The sequence below is a fragment of the Diadema antillarum genome, unplaced genomic scaffold (assembly GCF_040938485.1).
Source record: "Diadema antillarum isolate AM-2024a unplaced genomic scaffold, OU_Dant_1.0 scf00000028, whole genome shotgun sequence".
Classification (NCBI taxonomy): domain Eukaryota; kingdom Metazoa; phylum Echinodermata; class Echinoidea; order Diadematoida; family Diadematidae; genus Diadema; species Diadema antillarum.
Window position 1 is genome coordinate 835,438 of NW_027270917.1, and position 20,900 is coordinate 856,337.

Here is a 20,900-nt window from a genome sequence, read left to right on the forward strand (position 1 = left end):
TCTCTACCTGCACTCGTTCTTTCTTTCTTGCCAATTGAGTAATTGTTATGCGAGAGCTAGACAGAAAAATCTGTCTTTCCAGAAGAGTCTTTTATCATTTTTTGACGTTTACAGCTCTCTTCCAAAGACATACAATGTAGGAGGGGATTCCATGAAGCCAGACATAGTCTCCACGGAACGTATCCCCAACGACAAGATACCGACCGATCTTTCGGTCAATGCAAGAGCATGAAACTTCAGCTACCAGTACTTTGACAGCATTGGCAGTGGCAGCAGATATTCAACCTCTGTTCCTCCCTATGCATGACTGACTACAGGACAAAGGCCTCCATGAAGTCAAAAGCCATTAAAATACACTATGCCCTGGGGAACAAAAATGGTGTCTGTCTTGAATTCACGTTAAACTAAGGATGTTGCCGACAGTTAACGTTGTGAAAAACTATGTTATAATGTGACGACCTTTGTACCTAAGCATCTGTTGCACTTTTTGATTTAAAATCACCTTTTTGTCTTTCATCACGGACAGAAATCCCACATCCATTTTCAATTCTAACTACATGAAACGTTACGACGTACAAATGTACACAGTCAACAGACATACATAAAAAGCAGACCCTAAAATTTACAACTTTAGTACATGGTGATGTTAACCTCTATGTAATTCTCATAAACAGAAGGATCTACATGTATCCCAAGATATGCACTTTTTTAATAAGCGAAAGAGCAGAGCATAATGGAATTCAATGCCCAATCACACAAATAAACTAATATTGTTTTTCTGATTGCACACCGCAAGGAGGAGAAGTAGCGATGTCATAAGTCACTGTTGTTGGGATTAAAGTGACAGAAATGGTGCAAATAACTCAGTAAATGGCAAAATTTGTTATTCTTTCCTCCAAAATTTGTTATTCTATCCCTGCAAAATTGCTTGATATTGTATGTGGGTATCATCATGTGAAAGGGTTAGAACTAGCAAAAAAAAATTAGTGACATTTCATCAGCACTGGTTGGCCTACCTGGCCCAGAATACACAAATCTGAGGCTTACATATTTGTTTCCTAATAAATGATCATCTACCAGTACCACCACAAATTCCTTATACAGCTACTGCACAGAGAATAAAGTTCATGATAATATATTGTTGATACAACAAAGCCAATACCCAACATGGAGAGTACTCATAGTGTGTATTGGAATTATAGATTATTGATGTGGCTCCCAAAATATGGGACACTGTCCAACAATTCTTTGAACTTTTAATTGAAGTTTTGAAAGTTCAATACTTTTAAAATTGAAGTATTGAAAGTTCAATACTTTTGGTACTGAAGTTCAATTCAGGTAGGTATGAATTCCACAAATAAAAGCTTGTCAGTTCGAAGGTAGTAAAGGGCTGGCATTTACAATGAAACATACCAGTAGTATGGCAACATTAAATATCCTCTTTAGCTAACACTGTAGATTCAAATGGACATTGAATTTTCACATTGCTCTATTGCTCCTTGAATATCCTCCCATAATGTGTGTCTCATCTAGAATTACACTGAGTCGTATGTTTGGCATAAATAATGCTCTATAATATTTGATGAATTTTGTTACACCACAATTGGGTGTCAAATTATTTGCATGTATGTAAAATAATGTATGTACCTCTAAACTTACTTGAAACTGCTATGAGCTGTTTCCATTTCCAGGAAAGATCTCATCATATCCATAAAAGAATCTACTGAAGCTTGGCAAATGAGGGTCATCACCTTCAATGAAAAGCACAAATGTGGCTATACTCTGTTCTTATGTATCAGAGCCAGGACAATTTTTACTCTTATTTTGAATAGCAGTAACTGTTAAATATCATTATATGAATTTGGTCAGATGATAATAAATACATGCAGGAAAGTGCAACTTAAAAAGGAAAAAATAAATAATTAAATGTTTTGTTGAGTGTAAACCTCCATCAGAGTGGTTTCCGTAAATCAATGATAAGCCTACAAAAATCAGCATGTGATGAGACAGCATGTTCTGAAGAGACAGTAATTTGAGTGGCTGGGACTGGTTCACAGAGACCATAGCTCTAGGTACAGTAATTTGTACTCCATCTACATTAACATGTGTCCCGTCCAAACTTCACAGCTGAAGCCTGCCATGCAGTAGCTGTTGCACTCATCACACTTTCTTAGCACTGTGTGCAAATTTCAAATTAAGGCAATTCTCTCAGTAGCTATCAGTTGCGAGTTAATTACACGATAAACACATAGCATACAAGGTTCTGTACATAACATATTTTTGTATCTCTCACTCTCTCGCTATCCATATCTCTATCTGTATATTTCATGTCAAAGACACATGGCCATTTTTTGACGATATAGCCATATGTACATGTACTCTATCTGCAAACTTTGGTTCTACATCTACTGATTTGGGGTGGAGTAGTTTCACAGAGGAATAAAAGTGAGTAAAGAAACATGATGATCTTATCAAAAGCGGGTCTTGTCCTTCTCTACGACGCCCACATTGCAAGCTCCTTCATGTCATCATCCTCATCTTGCGCAACTTTTTCTGCAAGAGATCAGAAAGATTGGGGGGAGGGGGAAGAGAAGAAAAGACATGATTTACATAAGGAACAATAATTTAAAAGTGCTAATTCAGCCCACTGTAACTGATAAGAAATTTAATCTACACATGAGATTTTGACAACACAGTCAGTTTAATAATTTTTTTTTTTCTTTCTGTACAGACAGCATTGATTCACAATGACAATAATTTAACGTCCATGAGTCTATTGAGCAGTAGACTACTAGCATTTTCAGACAAACCAAGTTATCATAAATACATCCATGCAACATACGGATATCGTCGCTGGGGTGACAAGACCTTTTATCTCTAATATTGGTGAAAATGACTTTCTTAGAATGATGGTCAGATAATCGGTAAAGCAATGTCCTGTCCAAATCCTAACTGTCTTACCCCAAAATCTAAGCCATCACAGCACGTCAAAGGAAAGGCTATCCCATTCAGTATAGTGCTTTGGCCGCCATGTTTTTTGGCTCTCCTGAACATTTGACATTTTGTAGATATGAGGTCTTGTCACCCCAGCGACAATATATGACATATTTACATGAGACCATTCAGACATGTCAAGATATACAATAATCGTACGGCAGTATCAGTTCTCACACACTGTCATGTTTCATGAGAAGCACATGAATATGTATAAGTCTCTCTCTTGTGCAGTATGAACTTTGCATTTTGTGTTTTTACACTGCATTGGATTCATTTGGTGGTTCAAACTAATCCTAGCATGTGATGCAAATAAGCCACACCTACTTATACGACATATGGTACATGAGCATTCAGACACAAATATATACGTCCTGTGAATATACGGTACATCACATATCAGAACAAAGCTCAAACCATCATTTTTTTTATACAACAAAATAATATTCATGAGTCATATCAATATACAGGCATTTAGACACGTAAAAAATTCCTATATCCATTCATTGTATATCCATACAAGAAGTATGTAGTCTGAAAGAGGGGTTAATTAAAGCTGGCACAAGTGTACAGCTATCTACACAAGTTCACTGAAGGTTTAGAGTCTGAAGAATCTGACCATTAAAAAAAATAAATAAATATTAAACAGGAAAATGATGTTTGGCAATTTTGTCAAGCTTCATCAAGAGAGGTTTCATGCGAGACGCAGTCAGTGGGTGCATGTTTGGACTCACTCTTTGGTGCCGGTAACTCAGCGTCGGGTACCGATGGCAGCTCAATGTCCACATCAAGCATCTTCTCGTCAAACTCCTCCTGTTCTAGCTCCTCCAGCTCAGCATTCAGCTCATCCTGGGATGCAAAGTTACATGTGGAAGACAAGTTCATAAACATGATTGGTCCATCACTCAAATTAGCTGGTTGGCCTCGTCACTCTGCGTGCTTCCCTTTTTGAGGCTGAGGTCTCCCATCCAGTCATCATTTTAGCCAGACACTTGCCCCATTATCAGGTCTGCCCTCTGGGTCAGTGGGGCACTTTGGTGAAAATGACCAGTCCAATGACACACACACAGGGCAGGCAAAGAACTCAGTACATCTTGTTGGTTACTTTGTCCCCATGCATCAGAAGAAATTCTCAGAGAGATATTCCTCCGTCTTCTCATTTCTTTTATACACTCGCACAGAACATAGCCATTTTGTTTCATCCTTACCGGTATTCAAATATCAATTTGCTGTAATTTATCTAGTTATAAATGTAACAAAGAGTAGACAAATCTCATGTCATCTTCTTTTGTATACAGAGACATGCTTTCTATTTTCTGTTTATGCTGTGTGACGAATTTCTCATGCAATTTGAGCACTAAGACAGAGAGGTAAGGGGCATCATAATGCTCTGTACTATTATAATTATCATCACAGATGTGGATCTGAATACAAAGCAATTTTGTTGTCCTGTCAGAGTTATATCAGAACAGCCTCTTAAGGAGGTATCTCACTGAGCGGCGAACGTTTGCGAGCGTAGCGAATTTGGGAATTCGCCAGGGTTCGTAAACGGTTGCAAAAGGTTCGTTAACATTCGCAAGAAAGTTCGCAAACGGTTTTTATTGTCGCAAACAGTTTTTCTTGTCGCAAAGAAATTTTGAACATGTTCAAAATTTCTTTGCGAACCTTTGCGAATTTGTATTTTCGCTAACAGTTGCAAACATTCGCAAACATTCGCAAAACACTCGTAAGAATTCGCAAACGGTCGTAATACGGTGTCGCTAACATTTTTATATGATTCGCCACTGCTAGCGAACAAGTAACCACATGGTTCCTATATAAAAGCTTCTGAAACAGACAAGGTTCCACTCTAAGAAAGTTCTTGAAGCTCTTGACATCTCCATCATGATTGTAATTGCTTCAAAAGCTTTTCATATTGACTAAAGTCTGTCCTCTGCAACAAGCACTCTCTGACTCTCTTTCTTTTCTTCTTCCTTTCTTGTTTTTCTTTATTTTATTTCTCTTATGCTGCACAATAGCTGTAGCAGCAGCCTGACAAAGCAGCTCTTCAAGGATAGCAACACCTTGAGCCTCTTCTCGGCAGAAATTCATGTCCATATCCTGGAAATCCATCTTGAACGGTTGTCACAAGCGATCTGAATTCAGTGGAAGGTTTTATGTCGTTTTATGGGTCTTACTATACACAATCGCCTAGTACTTTTCTAGGTCCAAGAACATTCGCAAAATTGTCGCAAAGGATTTGCAAACAGTTGCTAATATTTGCAAAACCATCGCTAACATTTGCAAAATTGTCGCTAATATTTGCTAACATTCGCTAATAGTCGCCACATGTGTTCGCAAACACTTTCGCAAACAGTCGCTAAAGTGTTGCTAATTGTCGCTAAACATCGCTACAAGTCGCTAACTGTCGCTAATGGCAGAAGCGAACTTTGATTTTTCGCAAACATTAGTCAGAAAAGTTGGCGAATCTCAAATTTGCTACGTTCGCAAACGTTCGCCGCTCAATGAGATACCAGCTTTAACGATCGTAGTTTACCAAGCCAAAGCGCTATTGCGAGTGTCTGATACTAATGATTTAAATTGTTTCTTCCACTGCACATCTTCTAATATCCACTCATATCATGCAACAGATACTGTATACGCCATATATTTCACGAGTCTATATTTTTGCGAATCAGGACTTCCCAACAATTTTGCGAGTGGTTAAATTTGCGATCTTGGAGTCCTGTACTGAACGGAGAAACGTATACACGTACGTCACACTCATGTGGGCATTAGAGTCAATATTTTCACGTTTTTAATTTCGCGAATAGCAGCTGACTCGCGAAATTCGCGAAAATAAAAACCTCGCGAAATATTTGGCGTATACAGCATGTAAAAGATGATCAACAGCCATCCCAACTCCAAACTTACCTCATCAATATCCTCTGCTCCAAAGCCGATGGGATTGGAGATAGCGTCCGTGATTTCCTGGGCTCTCTCCATTTGCTCTTGAATGTCGCCCATCAGTTCATCAACATCATCCACACCCCTGTATATTACAGTCATCAATATCCATACAATGCATACATTAATATCAGTAATATCCAAATTAGCATATTCATGTTATCATCACATTAATCTTATGAATATGCAATCCTATCACTGCAGTGTACCAACAAGATAGAACTAGTCTCATGATTTAGCCTGATACGAAATTCTCTTCTTCATTTCTAGACTCTTTCCACGGTCCTGCCACATATACACACACATTTTGATTTTCAATCTGTCTTCAAGCCTCCTGAGCAGTTTAAAGACCCGGTAGTGTGGGGATACCACGGAGTACGAAGGCTGACCCAGCTCAGCTATATTCCAGAATTCCCATAAACGAATTGTGCACAGCTTTATCATTGATCTCTGTAAGTACACAAACAGCCACAGAATCTCCACTGGTGTCAACTGTTGCCAATGAGCATACCCTTCGATGCACATATTTGCATAGGTGTAGTTGTGGGTGAAAACATTATAAAAAAAAAAGAATTTATTTCATACATAAGATTTTACTGAAAACTTTGCTTGTTTGATTTAACTATAAGTATTCATAAAAGTCAGCTTGAATATGGATTGGCATTGCATCATTGTGAACATGGCAGAAGAAAAAAAATAACAAAATAAACAGGCCACCAGCAGGCATAACTTACACTTTTGCATGGGTTGCTTGTAATGCTTTGCTGGCATACTGCATGGTAGACAGAACCTCAGTATTGGTGTGGGCATTTTCCAACGCCTCTCGCTGGGTCTCTATCGTCGTGAGCGTCCCATCGATCTGAGCAAGCTGTTTCTCATACCGCTTTTTCCTCTTCAGAGCCTGGAGAGCAGCTGTGGATATTTAAAGGAGCAAGCATTCAAAAGCTTGAAGACACTCAAATATATTCTGAAATATAAATTTAAATTTTCTTACATGATAGCTTCATAATTACATATGTTACAATACTATTCCTCATTGTTCTGTACTGCAATCACTGTTGTTGCTATCGACACTTCAAATAAGAAGTCTGGGGAGCCCCAGATGCTGTTCTGCAATTTATGTTGTTTTTAATACCATCACTGAAATGTAAATAGACCGGTCAAAATAATAGCCAATTAATGGTGTTACATGAAAACTTGTAATATGAACTCTGTTTCAAATAAAACTGAAAAAATAACATGTCAATGTAAAAACCTCAAATGAAAGGTACAAACGTAGGGAACTCTTAGCGTCACTTGCAAGACATTTAATATACCCTCATATTCACGTAAAATACCAAGTTTAATAGCTCATGGATATGGCTACTTTCAGATTGTGGAGGCAGAGTGGTATGTCGAAAAGCTGAAAAGAGAGCACCAAATTTCAACAACAACATGCAAATCAACATTGATATCAATGCTTCCCGACATTCAATTTGGTTCAAATTTAAGTGAGTACTTAAAAAAGAGTTGAGTAGGTTCTTCTTCTGGACCATTATCTATTTCTTTTGAGTTTGGGACATTGGTGCAATTCAGTAATGCAGAATTTGAGCAGACTTCATGGATATGAAAGTACATTTTATTTGTGCCTTCATTCACTACACTTTAGTGGTACATTTGTAGCCATAGGGTAGATGTACCCTTAACCCTGGGGTGCTCCTTTCCAAATGCTTTGCGTTCGGGCTATGTAGTACAATCCTCAGCCAGGTAACCAATATTTGATGATAACAAATTTGTCACTGATGACAGAGTAAACTGTTGGCAGTTGTCAGTAGATTTGGATGATTTCTACCTATTAGAAATTGAGTCCTTTTTTTTTTGGGGGGGGGGGGGGACCAAGTGAAAGAAAGTGCCTCCTACAATAAGTACAAATACAATATTACAATTATCCAACAAACTTCAATTACTGGTATATTGAATGCACATGTGACATGCTTCTAATAGTTTTAACTTTTAGTTTTAACAACATCAAACATGTACCGTAGTTATGGGTAAACTCGACCTAGCGGGTAAAGTCGGCCTCCAGCGCGCACAGTACATAAAATTGTACTGTGCGCGCTGGCGGCCGACTTTACCCGCTAGGCCGAGTTTACCCATAACTACGGTACTATGAATAATGATGTAGCATCAAGTACGTATATGATAACAATTGGATATTGATCATTTATCACACACTAAACCCAAGCTCATTAGAAGAAGACGCGGACATTCTCATCAGTTTGAAGTACCATCCTCCAGACTGGAAGTCCACAGAAACTCATTTTTTCCCCGCACAATTAAAAGTATGGAATGAACTTCCTTCTTCCGTAATCACACAAACTAACTCTGCTAAATTTAAGGAGATGTTATTAAATGGAATAATTGTTTAAACGTCCACCCTCCGGCCTCCAGTCAAAACTCCAGTAAATAGGCAGTAGGAGTATTCAGGAGGACCTCAACCAAGTACCAAGTACGTACTTACACCCCCCCCCCCCCCCACACACACACACACAAACAGAATAAGAAATATATCTCACCTCTTTTATTCTTCGTTCCATTTTTCTTAGCTAATTTCAGTTCATTGTCTATCTTTCCTTCAAGGAAGTCTTGCTTTTTCATAAGCATTTCTTCTACAGACCTCAATTTTTGGAGAGCCTCATTTGACGTTGGCGCCGGTGCTTTCTTCTTCTTCCCAAAGAAAGACATGATTTCTTTCCTGTCAGACTTAAGTCTCTCCAATAAATCTTCAATAACAGAGAAATTGGTTCGACGACAGATCAGGATCAGGACGAGAAGTAGTGACAGTGTGCTGAAACTGATCAGTGATATACTCAGTATATGTTTGTTGTTAGTGATATGGTACAAACGCTAATGAGTGAAATAGATTCTACTACTACAACTAGCCTCTTTGGCTTTGCCGCTGCCGAGAGCCTGGTCGTGGTCACGTCACTCAAACACACAACTTGAATGAAACATAGAAGAGTAAAACATCTGAAATTTACTGAAATATTGAGTGTATCAGCTGCTAGTCGAGTAGTTTCGACTAAAACATAAAAAACACAGCTCACTATCACGGATCGGGCGCTGGGTAGATTGGGTGTAAACACACAGAGACACCGCGTACAACGGGACGTCTCGTTTATAGTGCACGGATCGGATCAGCAGCTAGTTGTAGGTTACGTTATACGCTGAGTGCTAGTTAGTGCACTGCACTGCACTGCTTGTACTCGTCAACGGTAGGAGTGCAAAACTCTAGTCGAAGTCGCCGTCCGTGTACACTACACCGTACAGGCCGTATGATGTGCCACTGCCTGCCCGCACAGTGTGACTGTGAGTAGTGTGTTGTTCATGTCCTTATTTTCGACATGACGTCATGAATGTGATACTCTTTGACGGTGATGGCAGCATTATCATTAGTCGCGCACATGATGCACAGTGCACGCGTTCTTTCCGTCAAAACGACCGCAAAAATGCACCACGACTAATTTCCCCACAATTTAAGCTAATTTACAGAGTTTACAGTCCCAAGATGTAAGTTTTCGCGATAGCGATTTGTAACATAGTAACCTTTGTTTGCATGTTCACACGTGAAGAAATTCATCAAGGGTTTCCGATTCTGATGTTAAAGCCACAACTTAGTAAAACGTTGGTTCGACCAATTGTTGAGTATGCTTCCACTGTTTGGGACCCATCTACCAAGAACCTAATCCACCAAGTGGAATGGTCCAGAGAAGAGCTGCGCGATTCACTTTAAATCGCTACCATAACACCTCGAGTATCACCAAAATGCTACAAAAACTTGAATGGACCACTCTGGAACAGCGCAGAGAAAATGACAGGCTAATTATGATGTACAAAATACACAATATTCTTACTCATCTTTCAGCACAGGACTATATATTTATTATCAAACAGGCTACTCAGTTAACGAGAGCCCACTGGCGTAGCCAGGGGGGGGGGCGATGGGGGCGATCACCCCCCCCCCCCCTAAGATTTGGACCGGGGATTTGGGAGGCGGAAAAAAAAAATGCGTGTATACTGTATATGCATGCACATGAAGCGGGTCTCCTTTGCAACCTTTCATCAAATAAGATATTTTTTGAATATTTCACTCAAAGTGTGCACCAGATCGTTGAATTTCAATTCAAAATATGGAAAATCTCTCGTGCTTGGGAGGGGGATACCCCCTCCCAAACCCTCCCCCTCTGTGCCCCTTTCCCTAGCTTAGTACACTTTTTAGATTTACAAAAAATTATGAATAATTCTGAGTGCACAAGACTTATCACTTACATTCCGAAAACTCAAGGTTCCTGTCATGTATAAGGGGAATTTCCCCTTTTAATCGACCCTTTCCTCCCTCAGCCCCCTCCCCCAATCAGTTTTAACACTCGCCCACGCCTTCTCCCTGCTCCCCCGCCCCCCCCCCCCCTTCCACCATGCATAGAAGTATAGACTGTGGCTATACCCAGATCGCTTTATTTCAATTCTAAAAACGCAAAAGCTCCGCGAGCGGGAGGAGGAATCCCCCTTCCTCTATATACCTCACTAGACTTTATACATACACACAGATGGTGCACATTCGGAATAAGAGCTAAATTCCGTGATTTTATCACTTCGATGAAAAAGTATTGCACCAAAAATTTGCAACAGATCGCTGAATTTCAGGTCTGAAAACGCAAAATCACCTTCGTGTGGGAGGGGATATGCCCCTATCTACACCCTCGTGTGCATGCTTTTTCTGTTTGACTGCTGAACAGACGGTATTCATGATATTCAGTGTAAGAATATTAATACAAAAAGATTAGCTAAATGATACCATTCTATAGGCAATTATTGTTCAATGATAATATACACTAAATTATACTGCAACTTTCAACAAGTGGGACTGTTTCATCACGTTAAAACACGCAAAAACATGCATCAAATTGCACCATTTGCAACATCAAAATGCAAAAAGTTCTCACCGTGGGAGGGGGTACACCCCCTCCCACACCCTCCCCTCCCCCTTCACTCGCTCCACTCGCTCGGGTTCAGTCGCGTTCATGATATTCAGTGAAAAGAATTAATACAAGAAGTGTATTTAACGTATACCATTTTATAGGCAAATTGTTCAATAATAATCTACACTAAAATATAATGCTACCTTAAACAAGTGGGACTGTTTCACGTCGATAAAACGCGCAAAAACATGCATCTAATTGCACCATTTGCAACATCAAAATGCAAAAAGTTCTTACCGTGGGAGGGGGACACCCCCTCCCACACCCTCCCCTCCCCCCTCGCTCGCTACGCTCGCTCGGGTTCAGTCGCGTTCATGATATTCAGTGAAAAGAAGTAATACAAGAAGTGTATTTAAATTATACCATATTATAGGCAAATTGTTCAATGATAATCTACATCAAAATGTACTGCAACCTTAAACAAGTGGGACTGTTTCAACTCGTTAAAACACGCAAAAACATGCATCAAATTGCACCATTTGCAACATCAAAATGCAAAAAGTTCTCACCGTGGGAGGGGGTACACCCCCTCCCACACCCTCCCCTCCCCCTTCACTCGCTCCACTCGCTCGGGTTCAGTCGCGTTCATGATATTCAGTGAAAAGAATTAATACAAGAAGTGTATTTAACGTATACCATTTTATAGGCAAATTGTTCAATAATAATCTACACTAAAATATAATGCTACCTTAAACAAGTGGGACTGTTTCACGTCGATAAAACGCGCAAAAACATGCATCTAATTGCACCATTTGCAACATCGAAATGCAAAAAGTTCTTACCGTGGGAGGGGGACACCCCCTCCCACACCCTCCCCTCCCCCCTCGCTCGCTACGCTCGCTCGGGTTCAGTCGCGTTCATGATTATTCAGTGAAAAGAAGTAATACAAGAAGTGTATTTAAATTATACCATATTATAGGCAAATTGTTCAATGATAATCTACATCAAAATATACTGCAACCTTAAACAAGTGGGACTGTTTCAACTCGTTAAAACACGCAAAAACATGCATCAAATTGCACCATTTGCAACATCAAAATGCAAAAGGTTCTCACCGTGGGAGGGGGGACACCCCCCTCCCACACCCTCCCCTCCCCCTTCACTCGCTCCGCTCGCTCGGGTTCAGTCGCGTTCATGATATTCAGTGAAAAGAATTAATACAAGAAGTGTATTTAACGTATACCATTTTATAGGCAAATTGTTCAATAATAATCTACACTAAAATATAATGCTACCTTAAACAAGTGGGACTGTTTCACGTCGATAAAACGCGCAAAAACATGCATCTAATTGCACCATTTGCAACATCAAAATGCAAAAAGTTCTCACCGTGGGAGGGGGACACCCCCTCCCACACCTTCCCCTCCCCCCTCGCTCGCTCCGCTCGCTCGGCTTCAGTCGCGTTCATGATATTCAGTGAAAAGAAGTAATACAAGAAGTGTATTTAAATTATACCATATTATAGGCAAATTATTCAATGATAATCTACATCAAAATATACTGCAACCTTAAACAAGTGGGACTGTTTCAACTCGTTAAAACACGCAAAAACATGCATCAAATTGCACCATTTGCAACATCAAAATGCAAAAGGTTCTCACCGTGGGAGGGGGGACACCCCCCTCCCACACCCTCCCCTCCCCCTTCACTTGCTCCGCTCTCTCGGGTTCAGTCGCGTTCATGATATTCAGTGAAAAGAGTTAATACAAGAAGTGTATTTAACTGATAGCATTCTATAGGCAAATTGTTCAATAATAATCTACATCAAAATAAACTGCTACCTTAAACAAGTGGGACTGTTTCACGTCGATATAACGCGCAAAAACATGCATCAAATTGCACCATTTACAACATCAAAATGCAAAAAGTTCTTACCGTGGGAGGGGGGACACCCCCCTCCCACACCCTCCCCCCCCCCCCCCCCTCGCTCGCTCCGCTCGCTCGGGCTCGGTCGCTTCGCTCCCTCGCAGACTAACCGCCCCCCCTAAGATGAAATCCTGGCTACGCCGTTGCGAGAGCCTCGCAACCACACTCCTATCAGGTACCATATTCGAGAACTGAATCGCATCGCCTTTCGTTCTCCCCAAGATGTTTAATACTGTAAGGAACTGGAATTCCCTGTCGTCAGAAATTGTTTCAGCGTCATCTGTGGGATCATTTCGAAACCGTCTAACGGTTGATCACAGTGGATAGTTATTTTAGTCAAATTTTCTATGTGCTTGTAAATATCTGTAAATAGATTGTATTATAATGTAAATAGCACCAGTCTGCAAGAATCTTCGGTCTATTGAAGGAGGCATACTTAATTAGAAGAAGAAGAAGATTCGTTTTTATTCAACGACGGGCAAAACCAACTTCTCAGCTTCGTTCAAGGATGATACAGGCATCTATTGCGTAACTTTTATCCTCATTGATCATTGGCACTGCAGCTTGAGAGGGATCATAACGTTACATTTCTTTGAGTATTGCATAACTTGCAAAACAGTTTTACTGTTGTGTGGACCAGTCAGAGAGGGGTTGCTGCACCTTTCCTGTAGATATGATGACTACAATAATTGGTTTATGGGCCTACATGAGACCTCGAAAACAAGCCGGAAGGGGTGGTATATTATGAGGATTATACTGTAGGCTCATGATGAGGAAGTACAAATAATACCATTATCGTGTTTGTTTGTTTCTTGTTTTTATTAGGAGGCTTACAAATGAGGAGCTTATTTGCAAAAGGGGCTAGATCCACTTTTAGTACTTTACAGAAAAACTGGTTTGTTTGTGAGAATTTGTACACAAGTGTATGGAAAATCAAAATCTAATTTTGCTATAATTTCTGTTCAAATGTTTGTCTGGATTTGAAATTTTCACTGTAACTTAAACTCGAATGGAATTCTGTGCAGTGATGCTAATAACTCAATTTTCATCAAAAATGGATCTAGCCCTTTTTGCAAATGAGCTCTTCAAATACACTTTCGGAAGTCACAAAAAAGACGGAAAGATTCTAATCAGACACGCAGCACGCTCACCAATTCAAATCAGAAATTTGTGCATCACCATCATCTTGGTCGTACAGAAATTTATATATACACCGCTCGTTTGTCAATTCATTATTGTTGCTGCGTAATGATAGGCCCTATACGTGTATGCGTGTGATAGTTCATTATCATTTTTAGTCTAACATTTTGGATTTAGAGAAAAGCCTATGAAAGAGACAATGAAATGTGAATGCACGCACGAAGGAATCAGCGGAATTGGATCGTGACAAAACTATGAAATCGACTAAAAACTTCCTCATATTTTCGATAAAATCAATAGAGCAAGCTTATGCTTAAAATTTGCCCTTCAAAATAATCGTGATGACGTCATCGCATTAAAAGAAAAACCAATACTAAAGATTAACTATCCAAATCATATTCCTAAAAGTGGATCAGTAACATCTGATAGAGACGTAAAAGGAGCAAAGAATATAATACAGTGCACATAGCTAGATATCGTTGAGATAATCGCTTTAATTGTGCATGATGATGTGAGGGTTTCTCCCTTAACATCTGTTTTTCAGGAAGAATCAACTACATCTTCCAATTTCTGTAGTGAACAAAATGAAAATGTTGTTGAAAATGAAGAAACTCACTCAAGTGTAGTCAACTATTATCCGGCTAACGAGTTTGATGTAACAGTGCAGCAATAAATGTTAACAGACAATTTTAGTATGTTACATTTTAATGCAAGGAGTCTGTCCCGAAATTTTGATCAAATTCACAGTTATATCTCAAGTATCCAATTTTCGTTCTCAGTGATAGGAATATCAGAGACATGGATAAACTCATCTTTGACTTTACCATTTGTGATTGATGGCTACAAATTTGTCCATGTGGATAGACCCAGTGGCCGTGGTGGTGGAGTTGGTTTGTTTATACATGAAAGCTTAAATTTTACGTTAAAGAATAATTATGAGGAATGTGAAGGTGTTGATTATCTGATTGTAGAAATCGAACGTAAATCCCGTAATAATATAATTGTAGGAGTTGTGTATCGACAGCCCAAATCACCAGTGTCTGCATTTACATCTTTCTTTGATAACTTGTTGAACACTGAGGATTGGAAGAGTAAAAAAGTGTACCTTATGGGAGATACTAATATTGATTTGATGAAAAAACAAGACAATGCACAGGTATTTGATTCTGTTAATACAGTTGTTTCATCCGGGTTTTGCTCAACTATAGACAAACCCACAAGGGTGAATTCATTATCGGCCATGCACTATCTATACAAATGATGTGGGATACTGTGTAATCTGTGTGGTATTTTATTGACTGAAATATCAGATCATTTTCCTATATTCTATTTATCTAATGAAGCTGTCTGTGATGATAATGTTGAGCAGGTATCTTTTTGTTACAGGAATGTAACGAGGGCAAGTATCGGTGAGCTAATAGAAGGATTGAAAACAACAGATTGGTGAGATGTGTATAAGGAAGAATCCTGATGCAGCATATAATGTATTTTGGGCAATATTTACAGGTTTATATAACACACACTTGCCGAAAATTATTAAGCATGTGAAGAAATGTAAGAAAAGTAGGAAACCATGGGTAACTTCTCGTATTGTAAAGATCATCAATAAGAAAAACAAAGTTTATAGAGAATATCTTCAATGCCCGTCAGAATATAGATATGAAAAATACAAGAAATTGTACGTAATCATGTTACAGCTTGTTTGCGAAGAGCAAAAAAGAGTTATTATTTTAGTAAATTTGACTCGGTAAAAAATAATTTAAAAAAGATGTGCTTTCATATAAATCAGGCCCGTAGCCAGGGGGGGTGCGTCGGGTGCGTACGCACCCCCCAAAATTCTGAAAGGTCCACTTTTTCATAATAACGGTTTTTAGCAATTCTCAAGATAACAATCCAAATAAATATAAAGACACATTATATGCTACGTAAATGTGGAAGAGTACGTTTAACAATGTTAAAAATAATTGTACGAAACCCTTTTGTTGTATGAACCATCGGATCGCCCCCATGCACACAAACACAAATATTATGTATCAATTTGTGCGAGCTATTACTCATATTGAAAACTTTCGGTCATCTGCGAAGCCGCGCTTCCGCGCGAACGCTACAACACGTAAAACGGGTCAAAAATCGACGCATTTTTCCACAAAATCTGCCATAACTTTTGAACTGTTTAAGAAGCAAACTTGGGGCGCCCGGATTCTGAAAGTGGACACTTTAGGGATTATTTATGTGTATATATCTTTATTGTAACATTTGTAGCAGTGACGCAAATTAGATCAGAAAAGTACCTTATGAGTAGAATTGTCTATGGCGAACAGTCCAAATTTGACGAATTTGAGCATATTTTGCCGTCTTGCAATTCTTCCAGACGGGATATCTCGAGAACGGAAGATCGCACAAACTTGGGGCGCACGGTTTCAGAAAGAAGAGGTTCTGCCCATTTTTGTGACATAAGAATCTTGTCCATTGGTTGAGCAGTCCTGACGCAAATTTGCAGTAAAGCTAGACCAAGGAGGTACCCTCCTTGGCTAGACTACCCATTCACAATTGCTGTCATAGGGAACGTGTACAATCCATACAGAACTATCACGTGGCGAGACTACCAACGAAAATTTGAGCCGTTGACCTTCACTGTCTGCCGTTGTCAGCAGTGTGAATTCCTGTGATTTCAAGCTTTTGTTTCTCGCCAAATATCATTTTCAGCGCAATATCCAGATACAGTTGTATGTGAGACATTATCTAGATACGTAGCAGCCTTATTGACAACATAACTGTTAAGTTTGGGAGCAAAAACGACCAAATACATTCCACATTCCATCCATTCTCATTTTTCGATGATGGCTGTAGTCGGACTGGTGCATTTCCTTCGGAGATGGTAATAATGTAAGTAGTTGCAACGGTCACCTTGCCACCTGCTGTCTGCAATCGGGCGCTTATATACACGTGTTGTAAACAGGTAATCAACTGAAATAATGTTGTAAAGGAATGATAAGGTCATAGACTATATCATTTCAACTGTAGATTTAACCCGATTGCACTCATGCATATCCATTACAACTTTGACGTTGATAACGAGAGGGTGGTGAAATTGCTCGCCAGAAAGCATCCCAGAAGACTGGAACTTCAAACAATGCTTAAAGACTAGAAAAAGACTAAGCGAAGATCACACTGCACAAGTGCACATTCAAAGGACCTGCAAATGCTCCCCTCTAACTCCTGTTATGTAATCATCATTTTCTATTTTGGATGATTACTTGCCTGTCTCAATATATTGTTGATTATTAGTTAGGTATACATTTTCTCATGTTGTGACAGTTCGATTGGTTCTCATTTTGAAGTGAGCCAAAACCTAAGAACATTCTCACTTATAATTTCCAAAGAGTAATATGCAGGCACGCAAACTCAATTTAGTTGTATTTCATTTAAATGTAATGGGTAAGAGGGTATGAGAGAGAATGCTGAGCTATGAAGTAAAATGGTAAAGTAAAAAGTTTGTCAGATAGTATTACAAAAGCCTGAATATTGCAAGAGCTCCGGAGTAAAAACAGTCAGGGAAAAACCCTATGTATGATAACATTGTGAGATCGTTAAACCGCATTGTGACGCGTCGTTATTTAATCTACATTCTTTATTCATATTTTTCATAAAAAACACAGGTAATGAGCCGGATTGGGTTAAAATTCTCACTTACAGCTTTGCAGAAGTCTGAGTCAACAGTATCACACAGTACTTCAAGACGTATTAGTACAAACGATTTCTTGAGCCTGCACCGTTTCAGGCTCTGTTCTGGATACGGCGGTAGAAACTCATTCTTTTTTGTTGTTTATTTTATCATTATTTACTAATCTCTTTTCTAACTTACAGGTAGCGGATTTCTTTGCAGGCCAAATTCGGAAATGTAGTGTTGATTATTACTTATACATTTTCTCATGTTGTGACAGTTCTATTGGTTCTCATTTTAAAGTGAGCCAAAACCTAAGAACATTCTCACTTATAATTTCCAAAGAGTATTATGCAGGCACGCAAACTCATTTTAGTTGTATTTCATTTAAATGTAATGGGTAAGAGGGTATGAGAGAGAATGGAAAGTGCTGAGCTATGAAGTAAAATGGTAAAGTAAAAAGTTTGTCAGATAGTATTACAAAAGAAACTCATTCTTTTTTGTTTGTTTATTTTATCATTATTCATTTACTTATCTCTCTTCTAACTTAAAGGTAGTGGATCTCTTTGCAGCCCAAATTCGAAAATGCCTAGAGACAGCTAGTAACCAAATATGCTACTATAATTTAATAAATAAGAAATAACCATTCCAGTATGTATCTTAGTGTGCACAGTAAGACAGATCAAATCAAATAGGAAAACATCTGAGCACTAAGCCTGAGGTCTAAATTTGCACTCAGCTTCTTCCAATGGCTAACGGATGTTTAATTTTTGAATTTCACTGACCTCCAAATTTCAAAAAGAAAACCTTCTTAGCATGATGGTTAATATGACATTTGACTGATATTGGAGATGTTTGCGAATCGGATCTACTACCTTTGATACTATTAAATCTAAAATGATTATTTGAAAGTTCGGAAATGCTGGAAATATCCTACCACAAGGAGGCAAAATATAAATGGTTCACATTTACAATTCATTTTGTTTTAAAAATTTTCTTATTTATTTTCGTTTTTGACAAACTCGCATACCAACAGCTGATATACTGTATAGTAAAGTGAATGTTTCATCTTCCAAACAGCATCCAATGGGATGGAAAACTCCGACTGAAAGGTGGACACCGTGACCATACTCGCTAAAGAAAACGCGTAATAGGGGTCGTTTTTTCTCACGGATTAGATGGAAAGTGTGATGTACGAGCGTATATAATCAAAGGGTATCAAAAAGGCCGAAATTTGGGAAAATTGTATATTGTTCAATCATGATGAAGTACTTCTTTAGGGTGCAGGAAACATTTAAGGAATACTTGTTTTTAAGGCCCGAAAAAATCATATGATCATTACTTGTTTAGGGGCCATTTTGAAAGTCCATGTATGAGCATGGTGTCCACCTTTTAATTGTCGCTACCCCTCCCGGGACAGTATCAAAGGACCGTTTTGTTAATTAACGCAATCCCCCCTTCCTTTAAAAATCCTGGCTTCAGGCCTGCTAACGCGGGTATACAATAGAAAAAATAAAAGTTAAAACAACACCAGGAAAATCACTATTCTCAATTTTGCGGCGCGCTACGCGCGCAGAGTCTCGAACACAATTAAACTTTGCAACTTCCTGGCAAAATGAGTTTTTACTATTTCCTAGATGAAATACCGTAACGCGATTGCATGCAACAGACAAAAATACAAATTTCCTCGAGACTTTAAAACGTCATTAAAACAGTCAAAATTCACAATTTGCGGCGCGCTTCGCGCGCAAATTCTTATACAACTTTTGTAGTTCGGTCGTCCAAAGAATATATATATATATATATATATATATATATATATATATATATAATTGTATGTGTGTGTGTGTGTGTGTGTGTGTGTGTCATCATTGGTATTGGTACCGAAGGTCCGTTTTTTTAGTGACCGCACCCCCCCCCCCCTTGAAAAATCCTGGCTACGGGCCTGTAAATTCTATACTCGGTAAGAAAAATAATGTGCAAAGTGAAGGTATCACATTGATGGTAAACATTGTAGAGATTCTGATGTAATTTGTGAACGTTTTAATGATTTTTCTATTCAAACTGGATCTAAAGTTAGTGAGATTGACAGTGGAAGAATTGGTGATTTATATGGATATCTGCACGAACAACTGTCTCATTCTTTATTTTTTAAGCCAGTGACAGAGGAAGAAATAATCAGAACTGGTAAACTGTTGAAGAACGGGAAGAGCAGTGGATATGATGACATCAGCCCAACTGTTGTCAAACATGACTTGTATTACCGTATAGTTCAACCTTTACATCATATTTTTAATTCCTCACTCAGTACTGGTATTATACCATCTGAAATGAAAATTGCCAAGACCGTTCCAGTTTTTAAAAAAGGTGATCCAAGTTTGTGCAATAATTATCGCCCAATATCAATTTTACCCTGTTTTTCTAAAATTTTAGAGAGATTGGTGTTTGATAGATTAAATCTATTTTTAATTAAGCATAATGTGTTGTATGACAGCCAGTATGGTTTTCGTCACAATCATTCTACGGACCTTGCCGTTATTGAAGTTCATGATCGAATCCTGGATGAGTTAAATTCGGGGAATGAGGTCATTGCAGTCTTTATGGATTTATCAAAAGCTTTTGATTCTCTTTCACATTATATTTTGTTGCAAAAATGATATTATTATGGAATACGAGGTGTTTGTTTTGACTGGTTTAAATCATATCTGTTAGATAGGAAACAATACACTGTATTTAATTCTTGTACGTAACACACAAAAAATAATTAGCACAGGAGTACCCCAGGGCTCAATTCTTGGGCCATTATTGTTTTTATTGTATATTAATGATATTGTAAATATTTGTTTTGATTGTCGTTTTATTTTATACGCTGATGATTCTACAGTCCTTGCATCTCATAAAGATATCAATGTGTTGACTTGTAATTTGAATAGAAGTTTGGCTCAGATATCTTGATGGTTTAAAACAAATGAATTATTTTTGAATATTAGCAAGACAGTGTATCCGTTTTAAAAGGAAAGGTGTGCAACAGGAAATTGGCAATCTGTCTGTCAAAATAGATTCAGATTCTTTAATGTTTTATGATTCTGTAAATTTTCTTGGTGTCACATTGACTAGCACTTAAATAAGTTGGAAGGAACATATTAATTCTGTTTGCCAAAAAGTGTCTCGTTTTGCTGGAATTTTAAACCGGTTGAAATATGAATTGCCAAAGTCTATATTATTCATATTATATAATTCTTATGTTTTATCACATTTGACATATTGTAATT

At 38.5% G+C, this 20,900-nt stretch overlaps 1 protein-coding gene across 1 annotated transcript; it reads right to left on the reverse strand.

The window, feature by feature from the left end:
• Positions 1-2,190: 2,190 nt before the first annotated feature.
• On the reverse strand, positions 2,191-8,781 carry LOC139736524 (charged multivesicular body protein 4b-like). Its single transcript, XM_071647277.1, has 5 exons — positions 8,496-8,781; positions 6,675-6,852; positions 5,908-6,025; positions 3,729-3,843; positions 2,191-2,553 (listed from the first exon to the last, which is right to left on the reverse strand). Exons 1-5 carry the CDS (start codon positions 8,662-8,664, stop codon positions 2,495-2,497), a joined length of 639 nt encoding a protein of 212 aa, XP_071503378.1. The 5' UTR covers positions 8,665-8,781; the 3' UTR covers positions 2,191-2,494.
• Between the last annotated feature and the right edge of the window lie 12,119 nt (positions 8,782-20,900).

Coding starts and splice junctions, on each gene's coding strand:
- LOC139736524 (XM_071647277.1), bottom strand. CDS start 8,664: ATGTCTTTCTTTGGGAAGAAGAAGAAAGCACCGGCGCCAACGTCAAAT. Junction 6,026..6,674: donor CAAGCAACCCATGCAAAAGT/GTAAGTTATGCC, acceptor TGTAATATACAG/GGGTGTGGATGATGTTGATG. Junction 3,844..5,907: donor GAGCAGAGGATATTGATGAG/GTAAGTTTGGAG, acceptor TTTGCATCCCAG/GATGAGCTGAATGCTGAGCT.